The sequence below is a fragment of the Somniosus microcephalus genome, chromosome 16, assembly GCF_052327205.1.
Source record: "Somniosus microcephalus isolate GS21.2 chromosome 16, FLI_Smic_1.0, whole genome shotgun sequence".
NCBI lineage: Eukaryota > Metazoa > Chordata > Chondrichthyes > Squaliformes > Somniosidae > Somniosus > Somniosus microcephalus.
In genome coordinates this window covers 49,036,772-49,050,005 of record NC_141002.1, presented here as the reverse complement: position 1 = coordinate 49,050,005, position 13,234 = coordinate 49,036,772, and the positions used below count along the sequence as shown (strand labels likewise).

At 48.7% G+C, this 13,234-nt stretch overlaps 1 protein-coding gene across 1 annotated transcript in view; it reads right to left on the bottom strand.

Annotated features, from left to right (window-relative positions):
• The window catches only part of agk (acylglycerol kinase), a 58,632-nt gene that overhangs the window by 7,160 nt on the left and 38,238 nt on the right, over nucleotides 1-13,234 (bottom strand). The window contains exons 9-12 of the mRNA XM_086008966.1: nucleotides 12,426-12,505; nucleotides 10,882-10,939; nucleotides 9,055-9,202; nucleotides 1,617-1,714 (exon numbers count right to left, since the gene is read on the bottom strand). Of these exons, the coding sequence (XP_085865092.1) occupies nucleotides 1,617-1,714; nucleotides 9,055-9,202; nucleotides 10,882-10,939; nucleotides 12,426-12,505 (384 nt within the window). The remainder of the gene's footprint in view (nucleotides 1-1,616; nucleotides 1,715-9,054; nucleotides 9,203-10,881; nucleotides 10,940-12,425; nucleotides 12,506-13,234) is intronic.

Sequence of the window (13,234 nt, the reverse complement as noted above, 5' to 3'; positions counted from 1 at the left end):
ATATCCCTTGATTCCCTTAATATCAAAAAATCTATCGATCTCTGTCTTGAATATACTCAAACTGAGCCTCCACAGCCCTCTGGGTCAGAGAATTCCAAAGATTCACCACCCTCTGAGTGAAGAAATTTCTCCTCATCTCAGTCCTAAATGGCCGACCCCTTATTCCGAGACTGTGACCCCTGGTTCTAGACTCCCCAGCCAGGGAAAACATCCTCCCTGCATCTACCCTGTCAAGCCCTGTAAGAACTTTGTATGTTTCAATGAGATCATCTCTCATTCTTCTAAACTCTGGAGAATGTAGGCCTAGTCTACTCAATCTGTCCTCATAGGACAATAACCAGTCTGATGAACCTTCGTTGCATTTCCTCTATGGCAAGTATATCCTTCCTTAGGTAAGGAGACCAAAACTGTACACAATACTCCAGGTGTGGTCTCACCAGGGCCCTATATAACTGCAGTAAGACATCTTTACTCTTATACTCAAATCCTCTTGTAATAAAGGCCAACATACCATTTTCTTTCCTAACTGCTTGATGTACCTGCATGTTAACTTTCAGTGATTAGTGTACAAGGACACCCAGCTTCCTCTGAACACCAACATTTCCCAATCTCTCACTATTTAAAAAAACTCTGCTTTTCTATTTTTCCTACCAAAGTGGATAACTTCACATTTCTCCACATTATATTCCATTTGCCATGTTCTTGCCCACTCACTTAGCCTGTCTATATCCCCTTGAAGCCTCTTTGCATCCTCCTCACAACTTACATTCCCACCCAGCTTTGTATCATCAGCAAACCTGGATATATTACATTTGGTCCCCTCATCCAAATCATTGATGTAGATTGTGAATAGCTGAGGCCCAAGCACTGATCCTTGCGGTACCCCACTAGTTACAGCCTGCCAACCCGAAAATGACCCGTTTATTCCTACTCTCTGTTTTCTGTCTGTTAACCAATCCTCAATCCATGCCAGTATATTACCCCATATTCCATGAGCCCTAATTTTGTTTAATAACCTCTTGTGTGGCACCTTATCGAATGCCTTCTGAAAATCCAAATACACCACATCCACTGGTTCCCCCTGATCTATTCTGCTCGTTACAATCTCAAAAAATTCGAACAGATTTGTCAAACACGATTTCCCTTTCATGAATCCGTGTTGACTCTGCTCAATCCTATTATTATTTTCTAAGTGCCCTGTTACCACGTCCTTAATAATAGATTCTAGCATTTTCCCTACTACTGATGTCAGACTAACTGGTCTGTAGTTCCCCATTTTCTCTCTCCCTCCTTTATTAAATAGTGGGGTTACATTTGCTACCTTCCAATCCGAAGTAGCACAGCCTTACCTTCTGATTTCCCATTTTATGACTGAATGGCTCATTGCTACCCTGTACCCTAAATGAGTCAAATCACAAGCACACACCTTAGTGTACACCACTGACTTGGGTCACTAGTTTGCTCTCCATAGGAATATAATCTCTACCTTTATCCAACCAAATCTCTGAATGTGAAAATAATTCATGTTTTGCGTTAAATTACAGTAAAACAGGACTAAAGAGAGATGTTGTCATTGTCAGCTCCTGGCTATAGGTATGGACAGTAATTGCTCTCACCTTGAGGTCTACCTGCTTGTTGAGTGTGCTGATGGTCACTTCTACTGCTGACTTCTCTACTTCCTCCCAGTGCCCTGGCTCCACTGGCACCTGCATCACTGCAGTCAGAAAAGGAAACCCAATGAAAGCTCTGAAAACCATTTCCCAAAGACACACTATTTACAGGCAGAATCATTTCACCCTCCTCCACGCTGCCCGAACTTACAAATTGATGCACTATCAATTGCTACAAAAGACTGGAGATTGAGAAAGTAATAAACAGGCTTTTATTACCAAAGAACAGAGCATGCCTCTTGTGGTTGCCTGGTATCCAAAAGGGCCAGAGGCTTCCGAGCAGCGACCTTTATACCCAGCCATGAGGGTGGAGCCAGGGGCGGAGTCAGCTGAGGCATGCACAGACAAGTACAACAATATGCAAGAGTGAACAACAGTACTAACAGTGAACAACAGTACTAACAACAGTGGTGAACAACAATACTAACAACAGTGGTTTACCACATTCACCCCTTGTTTAGAATCGAGTCCGGCGGGGTGAAGTGCACTAAAAATTTGTGTACTGAAGTCTATCAGGAGGCCTTGTAAGCCGTCCTGAGCGTCGCAGCAGCGGCGGTGATGGTGCAGCATCCAACGGTGAACCCGGTGTCTCGTTCAGAGGAGGTGTAGCAGGTGGCGGACCCTGGGGCTGCTGCATGCCGTCTACAGGGGTCAGAGCATGGGTAATGGGAGGTAGCGATGGTGGTCTCTCAGAGGCACCCGAAGGTGCAAGGTCTCGTGCGGGGACTGTGTCCTGGGGGTAGGCAGGAGTAGCGGTGGGTGGCGAAGAGGGTGTTTCAGGAGCACCCGCAGGTGCGAGGTCTCGAATGGAGACTGTGTCCTCCCGCCCGTCCGGGTACACCACGTAAGCATACTGCGGGTTGGCGTGGAGGAGGCTCACCCTCTCGACCAGGGGGTCCGCCTTATGGGTCCTCACGTGCTTCCGCAGTAGGACGGGACCTGGAGAAGTCAGCCATGTTGGTAGCGAAATCCCCGACGCGGACTTCCTGGGGAAGGAGAACATTCTCTCGTGAGGAGTGGCATTGGTGGGTGTACAGAGCAGCGACCGAATGGAATGGAGCGCCGCAGGGAGGACCTCCTGCCAGCGGGAGGTCAGAAGGCCCTTAGATTTTAAGTTTAAAAGGACTGCCTTCCAGACTGTCGCATTCTCCCTTTCCACCTGGCTGTTACCCCGGGGGTTGTAGCTGGTGGTCCTGCTTGTAGCAATGCCTCTCGCGAGCAGGTACTGCTGAAGTTCGTCGCTCATAAAAGATGAGCCCCTGTCGCTATGGATATAGCTAGGGAAACCGAACAATGCGAAGAGGTCATTCAGACATTTAATGACCATGGTACTGGTCATGTCCGAGCAAGGGATGGCAAACGGGAAACGGGAGTACTCATCAATTATATTGAGGAAGTACACATTGCGGTCAGAGGAGGGGAGGGGTCCTTTAAAATCGATGCTCAGCCGCTCGAAGGGGCGCGTGGCTTTGATCAGGCTCGCTCTGTCTGGCCTATAAAAATGCGGCTTGCACTCGGCACAGATCTGGCAGTTCCTGGTCATGGTCCTGACCTCCTCGATGGAGTAGGGCAGGTTACGGGATTTGATAAAATGGAAGAACTTGGTGACCCCCGGGTGGCAGAGGTCATTGTGGAGGGTCTGTAATCTATCAACCTGCGCGTTGGCGCACGTACCACGTGATAGGGCATCTGGGGGCTCATTGAGTTTCCCGGGCCGGTACAAGATATCGTAATTGTAGGTGGAGAGTTCGATTCTCCACCTTAATATCTTGTCATTCTTGATTTTGCCCCGCTGCTTATTATGAAACATAAAAGCTACTGAACGCTGGTCAGTGAGCAGGGTAAATCGTTTTCCGGCCAGGTAATGCCGCCAATGTCGCACGGCTTCCACAATGGCCTGGGCCTCCTTTTCGACAGAGGAGTGTCGAATCTTGGGGCCCTGGAGGGTCCTTGAGAAAAAGGCCACGGGTCTCCCCGCCTGGTTAAGGGTTGCAGCTAGGGCAAAGTCGGATGCGTCGCTTTCCACTTGAAAAGGGAGGGACTCATCCACAGCGTGCATTGTGGCCTTTGCAATATCGCTTTTTATGAGTGTGAAGGCTGCACAGGCCTCTGCTGTCAGGGGGAAGGAGGCGGACTTGATGAGGGGTCGGGCTTTATCCGCATAGTTGGGCACCCACTGAGCATAGTAAGAGAAAAACCCCAGGCATCTCTTCAGTGCTTTCTGGCAGTGGGGGAGGGGGAGCTCCATAAGAGGGCGCGCTCCATAAGAGGGCGCATTCTATCGGGGTCTGGGCCGATGACTCCGTTCTCCACTACGCAGCCAAGAATAGCAAGGCGCTTAGTACGAAACATACATTTGTCTTTGTTGTATGTGAGATTCAGCCGCTGGGCCGTCCAGAGGAATTTCCCTAGATTAACGTCGTGGTCCTGCTGGTCGTGGCCGCAGATGGTGACGTTGTCTAGATATGGGAAAGTGGCCTGGAGCGCGTTCTGGTCAACCATCCGGTCCATCTCCCGTTGGAAGACAGAAACTCTGTTGGTGACGCCGAAGGGAACTCTGAGAAAGTGATAGAGCCGACCGTCAGCTTCAAAAGCTGTGTACTGGCGGTCCTCAGCACTGATGGGGAGCTGGTGGTATGCCGACTTCAGATCAATCGTCGAGAACACCTGGTATTGTGCTATCTGGTTGACCATGTCAGATATGCGGGGGAGTGGGTATGCATCCAACTGGGTGTAGCGATTGATCGTCTGGCTGTAGTCAATAACTAGGCGCTGTTTTCCGCCAGTCTTCACCACCACCACTTGTGCTCGCCATGGGCTATTGCTGCTCTCGATAATCCCTTCCTTCAGGAGTCTCGCTACCTCGGATTTAATGAAACCCCTATCCCCGGCACTGTAACGCCTACTTTTGGTAGCGATGGGCTTACAGTCGCGGGTGAGGTTAGCGAACAAGGAGGGGGGGGAGAGACTTTAAGGGTGGAGAGGCTGCAAATGGCGCGCGGCGGGCGATTTAAAAACTGCTGGCTGCAGACCGTGAGAGGGGGGAGGGGTCCACCGTACGCTAAAGTGACACTCTTAAGGTGGCACTGAAAATCCAACCCCAGTAGGACGGCAGCGCAGAGATCGGGCAGGACCAGAAGTTTAAAATTTTTGTATTCAGTACCCCGCACTGAAAGAGTCACCATACAGTAGCCACCGACTTCCGCTGACTGGGCTTTGGAAGCCATAGAGATGCGATGACGCGTCGGCAGGACCGGGAGAGAGTAACTGCGCACCGTGTCGGGGTGTATAAAACTCTCCGTGCTCCCGCTGTCAAAAAGGCAGGTAGTGGCGCGGCCGTTTACCGTAATGTCCATCATGGACCTGGACAGTTGATGCGGGAGAGATTGATCCAGCGTCACGGAAGCCAGCGTATGTTCAAGCGCGTCGATGCGGTCGTCCGATGAGGCGGTGGTGGAGTTCGGGTCCCCCGTAACCGAAGTCGGAGGCGTCCAAGATGGCGGACAAAATGGCGGCGCCCACGGTCCCGATCCCCATGCGGCTGGGGGAGCCCAAGATGGCGGGCAAGATGGCTGCGCCCACGGTTCGCACGCGGCGCTGCTGGCATTAGCGGTCTTCCCTTTGCAGGCGCTAACGTAGTGACCTTTCTTCCCGCAGCCGGAGCAGGTAGCATTCTTCGCGGGGCAGCGTGCTCTAGGGTGTTTAGCTTGGCCACAAAAATAGCATTTTTGTGCCTTGGACATCGCTGCAGTCGGAGGTGGCGGTCCCATGGCCCAAGATTGCAGCGTCCACGGCGCGGGGCGATTAGGGGAGAAAGCGTCCATATTTCTGTGGGCCGCGTCGAGCGAGAGCGCGAGGGACACTGCCGTTGTCAGGTCTATTTCACCCTTCTCCAGCAGCCTCTGCCGGGAGTAGTCGGACCTTAGACCCGCAACGAAAGCGTCTCGTATCAGTCCCTCCGCATGTGCCGCGGCCGATACTTCCTTGCAGTCGTAGCCGCGTCCGAGTACCCGCAGTGCCCGTAGGAAGGCCTCCACCGATTCCCCGGGCTGCTGTCTGCGAGATCTTAAAAGGTGCCTGGCATAGACCGTGTTAACCGGGCGTGCATACTGCCCTTTCAGTAGGTCGATAGCCGCCGCGTAGGTCGTCGCATCTTGGATTAAAGTATAGACTTGGTGGCTCACCTTCGAGGCCAGGATTTTCAGTTTATTTTCATCAAGAGTCACGGTCGAGGCTTCCAGATACGCCTCAAAGCAACGCAGCCATTGTGCGAATTTAGTCGACGAACCCGCTTCTTGGGGGGTCTAGGTCCAGGCATGTTGGTCTGAGGGCTCGCAGCAGCGCCTGCTGCTCAGCGTTTTGCGCCATCGGTTGATCAGCATCCGCAGCCAACATTTAACTTTGGTAATAAAATTGATGCACTATCAATTGCTACAAAAGACTGGAGATTGAGAAAGTAATAAACAGGCTTTTATTACCAAAGAACAGAGCATGCCTCTTGTGGTTGCCTGGTATCCAAAAGGGCCGGAGGCTTCCGAGCAGCGACCTTTATACCCAGCCATGAGGGTGGAGCCAGGGGCGGAGTCAGCTGAGGCATGCACAGACAAGTACAACAATATGCAAGAGTGAACAACAGTACTAACAACAGTGGTGAACAACAATACTAACAACAGTGGTTTACCACACAAATATTCTAAATTCAGAGAACGCACTACACTCTGGACCAAATACCAACCATCATTTGATTTCCCCCCTTTTTTAAGTGGAAATAATTGGGTAAGTTTTCCCTAATTTTATACGGTTATCTGCTCTTCACGTGCTTGGCCTGACTCCTGCAATGGAGAGTGTGGACACGCAGCCTGTTCACAGGCTACTGCTAATGCCCCTCGTAGCAGACCACCAGGAAGTGGCAGAGACTGGCAAGGCATGACTGTCCTTTCAAGTTTTCCATTTCATCACACTGGGAAATGCTGCTGCCCCTTCCTGCTTGGCATAGTTCAGATGAGGAGCAAAGTAGAACAGGGCCTGAAAAAGGATTGATGACCATTCCGTGTTGCTAAGCATTAGTGTCCGCCAATGGATTTTTTACAATATAACACTCTGACTTTTATTTACCATCTTGGATTTTCACTGTATATCTTCCACATGCCCACTAATATGGCTGCCTTTCCGATATGGCACTTATGATATTGTGATGCTAGATCAGGATTATAGTGGGTGCAGCTGACGGGAAAAGAGGATGCGAATGGGAATTTAAACACTCTGCTTTACAGACATAACACAGCCAATACCCAGGAGTGAATGACAATCTCAAATCTAAATCAAGCAGTTCAGATGGTTTGTACATTAAATAACAGATTCCCAGGAATGAGCTACATACTAGAATTTGATAGAGGGGTTCAGGACTCCCTCTTGTGTCTGTTCCAATACATTACCTGTTCAGATCATCATTCAGCAGTCTCCACTTTACGTCTGCATTCCTGACTGATGAGCAATGTTCCCTTGCAGTCGCGCAGCTATCTGGACCTCCCGGGCAGCCAGCTTGCCGGCTTTTGAATGGGAAAAACCATGCATGCACGGTATTTTGAATGGGCTGTGCACCCAAAAAAAATGAACGGGAACATTGCTGATGAGGTGTTAATTTTTATTGAACTGTCTTGCTATTTGGTTTCACAGTGTATGTGTGTTGTATGTTACTACTATAATCCTGATTCGGCATCACCCGTGTTCGCTGACCTACATCGGGTTCGACATGGTGGCTGGAAGATTGCTGGCACAGCGGACTGGCATATGATGAAGGCATCACGACTGCTGCAGGATACCAGACATTCACCATCATGATGTGCTGGGAGTGGTCGCACACCAACTGCACATTAAGAGAGTGGTAGCCTTTGCCGTTGCGGTACATCTTAGCATTAATATGCGGTGCCCACAAAGCCACGTGTATGCAGTCAATGGCGCCCTGCATCATGGGGAAGCCCGATATCCTGACAAAGCTACGTGCACGCTCCTCCTGCTTCTCTCTGACATACATCCCTTCTCCTAGAGTACAGAGTCTCTGTGACCTCCCAGATGCAGCGATGGACAGCGAACTTGAGATGTTTGCAATGTCGCCTGTTCCAGCCTGGAAGGATCCGATGGTGAAAAAGTTCAGGGCCACGGTCACCTTGAGGGCCACTGGCAGCGCCATCGTCGCCCTGCTCTAAGGCTGCAGGTCTGATTGCAAGAGGTGGCAAAGTTCTGTGACCACCTCCTTGGTAAAGCAGAACCAACGAATACACTGCTCCTGGCTAAAGTGCAGGTTGGAGAAGTGCTCTTGGAAAACCCTAGGTGGGTAAGGCCTCCTGCTGAGTGCCCTCTCCCCTTCCTCCTTCTGCCTCTGCTCCATCTCCCCATCTTGCTGCCGCACGAGAGGGATTGCAAGTAGAGCCCCCGTGACTGGGAGCATGTGGTGTAGTCAGAGGCCTTCCAGTTGCAGCCAATGCCTTCCCAACGTCCAGCAGCACTCCCTGCACACTTTATCAATGTTAGAAATGTCTTCCAGCAAGTCAGTATTGATATAAACTTTACAAGAGCCAGTACAAGAGAAATAATCAACCTAATTGCAAGTTGGATGTATCTCTTTAAATAGCGTTGGTGAGGAGGCTCCTTCATGCAGCTGAACGCATGTGAGATGTTTGTGTTTAGGAGAGGGCATTGATTGGAACGGCAACGTCCAAAATGGCAGATCGTGCGTCAAATCAGCGTTACACACTGACTGACATCACGATCTACCTTCTCTGCATACTGCCAGCGCACGCATACCCCGCCCACGCTATTGCCCTCACCACTATGGCGATCAACACGGGCCACGCTGGAAGTGGGTAGAAGCGAGGCGGCCACCATTTTTTCCTCAAAATCTGCCTCAACTGCCGGCGCCAAGGTGCCGAATTTCGCGGCCTATATGTTGGACTGCGACACATGCAATGCAATGGTGGAACAGAGGCTCAATTGTCTGCTCTGCTGATTTTCTGATCTCAGTCATGCTGTACAGAAAGGCAATAAGTGCCATTTCACAGGAAGAGAAAAGAAACAATAATAAGTGCCTATCAGACCATTCTATTCGCCCCCTTGTGGCCAGCCAGGAGCTGCACTACTGACAGCGTAACCGCAGATTGTGCATCGTCATCACTAGTGGTAGAGGGTGGGAATCTGCATGGGAAGAAAAATGTTAAAAAATAGTGTGTTTCCCCTCAAAACAAGGATATACAGCACCTGCACCCCTGCCCCAAAGTACATAAAATTAATAGCAAACTCATCACTGCATGACTATGTAAATGTAGTGAGGTGATAATACCTTAGTACTAAAAGGAGCAAAAAGATTAAAAGCATTCGAGCACCTCACCCTCTTTGGGAGTTGCCCAGTATAATTCCAGTCTCCTTAACATCCGTCGCCACAGTCTGGGCCTTGGGGGATTCTCTTCTGATTGCTCTGGTGGTCGCTCTGTGGGGCCCAGGTATGCGATGGAGGCCTGGCGGGTTGGTGGCCATTCCTAGACAACGAACATAGAAATATAGCCTGCAATTAAAGATGGCTGGATGTGCCCCAGCACCATGGTCTCAAGAAACTCAACCCAAACCTTCAAACACAGTTAAGCATACACAACAACAACTTGAATTAAAAAGCACTTGTAATGTAGCAAATTATCCCAAGATGCTTCACAGTAGTGCAATCAGACAGAAATGGACAAAGGAGGCGACATTAGGACAGGTGACCAAATGCTTGGTCAAAGAGGTAGGTTTTAAGCAGCATCTTAAAGGAGGAGAGGGGTGGAGAGGCAAAAAGGCTTGGGTAGGGAATTCCTGAGCTTAGGGCCTAGACAGCTGAAGGAACAATCACTAACGGTGGGGCAAAGGATGTGGGGGAAAGGATGTGGGGGATGCACAAGAAGCTAGAGTTGGAGGAATGCAGAGGTCTTGGAGGGCTATAGAGCTGGAGGCGGTTACAGAGATAGGGAGGGGCGAGGCCATGGAGGGTTTTGTATACACATACTACAATTTTGATTTGTAATATTAAACTACCTCCATGCAATCAGATTTATTTCCTTTTTTGTAAACTGGTGTTACTTGGACCTATAAAAGATAGAACAGGGTACTTTCTAAATGGTGAAAAGCTAACAGTGGAGGTCCAAAGAGACTTGGGGGTCCAGGTACATAGATCATTAAAATGTCATGAACAGGTACAGAAAATAATCAAAAAGGCTAATGGAATGGTGGCCCTTATATCTAGAAGACTAGAATACAAGGGGGTAGAATTTATGCTGCAGCTATACAAAGCCCTGGTCAGACCACACCTGGAGTACTGTGGGCAGTTCTGGGCACCACACCTTAGGAAGGGTAAATTGTCCTTGGAGGGAGTGCAGCGTAGGTTTACCAGAATGATACTCGGACTCCAAGGGTTAAATTATCAGGAGATTACACAAATTAGGGTTGTATTCCCTAGAATTTAGAAGGTTAAGGGGTGATTTGATCAAAGTTTTCAAGATATTAAGGGGAACAGACAGGGTAAAGAGAGATAAGCTATTTCTGCTGGTTGGGGAGTCTAGGACTAGGGGCATAGTCTAAAAATTAGAGCCAGACCTTTCAGGAGTGAAATTAGGAAACACTTCTACACACAAAGTGTGGTAGAAGTTTGGAACTCTTCCACAAATGCCAATTGATGCTAAAATCAATTGTTAATTTTAAATCTGAGATTGATAGATTTTTGTTAACCAAAAGTATTAAGGGATATGGGCCAAAGGCAGGTATACGGAGTTAGGTCGCAGATCAGCCATGATCTCATTGAATGGTGGAACAGGCTCGAGGGGCTAAATGGCCTACACCTGTTCCTACGTTCCGATGTTTAGCTGTTCCATTATTGATCAATCAGATTCAGGCAGGGTAAGCCAAAAGTAATTAGTTGCTTATCTGTCCCACCCAAACTTCTACAATCAGGAGAATAAAGGGTGAACCAGTCCTTTTAACCTAGGCTCTAAGTTAGGAGAGCAGGGGACTGTCCAGTCTCATTTATGTAACCCCTTGAAAATGAAAGACCACAACAGTTCCTTGTTAAGAGTATAATTGCACTAAGTGTATAAGATTTGTATGAGGTCTCTCAAATTTGTACTCTCTCCAATAATACTGTCACAACCCAAGAAATGGAAAGATTGAAAAATGTAAAACTAGCACTCACCTTAAATATACTGAACACATGACATGCCTTGTCTTTGAGGGGACCAAGATACCAATACCTGCAATGGGATAAAATTGAAGCACCATTGTGAATGGATGAAACACATTATAAAACATAAACTCTAGGCAATACAACAGAAACCAGGCTATAGTAAAGAGTGGATGCATTAAAGAAAGAACTTGCATTTATATACAGGAAACTTTGTGTTATCCGGAGGCTAAATGTCCGGCAGGCTTGAGCCACCTGCAAAAATCAGGAGCCGTTTTGTTAGGTTTTTTGTCTTCTCGTGGCTTTTTTTTTCCAACAGTCAGGCTCTGCAAAGTCTCTGAAGCTGTTGCTAAGCGACAGAGACGCTTCCAAGGTACAGCCGACTGTTTAGAAGCTGTTGCAGTGTTTGTTGCCAGATACGGAGCTGAAAAGCTCCGTATGCTTCAACATTAACGCTGGTTTGTCCGGCAGTTTTGAAGGGACGGCAACAGCTCGGTCCCGTCGGTGCCGGATAGCACAAAGTTTCCTGTAGCACCTTTCACAACCTCAGGACGTCCCAGAGCGCTTCACAGCCAACAAAGAAGTGTAGGCACTGTTATAATTTTAAAAAACGAATGCATTGCTCTACACTTGCAAAAGTGAAAATGAAGCATTTGTTTTTGCTCCATTTTAATTGTCCATTTTCTAGCTCCTTCTTCCATATATCTCATTGCTGGGCCAAGAGGCTAATTAGTCAGGAATCTGCCAGACATCTGTCAACGGCCTTTCTGAGAACTAGCCACCGCAGCTCTGGCTGTTGCAGAATATTCAGACTTTCGCACCATCCATATGAGGAATTGGTTCTCTTCCAATTGGCACTTCACCCTACTGGCAGTGCTGAGGTAGTGCAGTTTGTGGAATCATGGTTGTGAAATATGTACAATCACCAAATAGCTAATTGACTTTACCTAGGTGTGTGCCTGTACTTTTTAAAATTTATATAAACTTATTTTATCACTGTGCTCAATAAGTTCAAAATGTTTACGTGCTTTCTTAGGGTATGGTACGAAATGGAACATAGTTACACAGTAGACTATACGGGACTTACAGAAACATGCACTGACGATCTTGCACAGTTGTAAATAATTAGGTGGGATTGTTCTGGCTGGATTTCCTATGCAACAACAGTAGGCTCTCATTCTGGAATTTTCTGACAGTACCAATTCCTAAAGCATTATCTCGGAAAACAGAACATGTGTCATAATCCAGATAAACAAATATCTGGGTCACAGCACTGTCTTGCTCACCAGGGCGCAGGTACGGAGGAAAGATGTGAGCACCAGAATAAATCAGCCACCCGATCGGGAGCAGAATATAGTGGCTGTAGTCATTCTCAGTACTCGACAATAAGGTATGTTAAAGCTATTAAAGGAATAAGGCAATACCCAGTCTCCGATATTTAAAAAAAAGTAGAATCTGATTAAGTTTTACGATAAAGCATCCATTGTCGAGGCCTGCCCTTTCCACCTTGCTTTTACATCGCTTACACTTTTTTCTTACTCTCTCCCTTCTCTTACTTGGCGAGTTTAGCAGATGCATCCCTGTATGCTCCCCATCGCAGCCCAGTCACTGCAAACACCGGACGGTCTTTATCACCCTGGAAATACAATAGGAGAAATTACACTTCAGAACTTGAATTGCACAGATGAACTGAGGGAGAGAAAAGAGGGAGGAGGAAGAGAGAGAAAAGAGGGGAGGGGGGAGAGAGAGAGAGAGAGAGAGAGAGAGAGAGAGAGAGAGAGAGAGAGAGAGAAAAAAAAGAGGGGAGGGGGAGAGAAGAGGGGTGGGGGGGAGGGGGGGGGAGAGAGAGAGAGAGGGGGGGGAGAGAGAGAGAGATGAGGGGGAGAGAGAGAGAGAAAAAGAGGGGAGTGAGAGAGAGAGAGAGAGAGAGAGAGAGAGAGAGAGAGAGAGAGAGAGAGAAGAGGGGAGGGGGAGGGGGAGAGAGAGAGAGAGAGAGAGAGAGAAAAGAGGGGAGGGGGAGAGAGAAAAGAGGGGAGGGGAGAGAGAAGGGGAGGGGGGGAGAGAGAGAGAGGAGGGGAGGGGGAGAGAGAGAGAGAGAGAGAGAGAGAGAGAGAAGAGGGGAGGGGAAGAGAGAGAAGAGGGGAGGGGAAGAGAGAGAAGAGGGGGAAGAGAGAGAAGAGGGGAGGGGGAAGAGAGAGAAGAGGGGAGGGGGAAGAGAGAAAAGAGGGGAGGGGGAGAGAGAGAAGAGGGGAGGGGGAGAGAGAGAAGAGGGGAGGGGGAGAGAGAGAAGAGGGGAGGGGGAGAGAGAGAAGAGGGGAGGGGGAGAGAGAGAGAAGAGGGGAGGGGGAGAGAGAGAAGAGGGGAG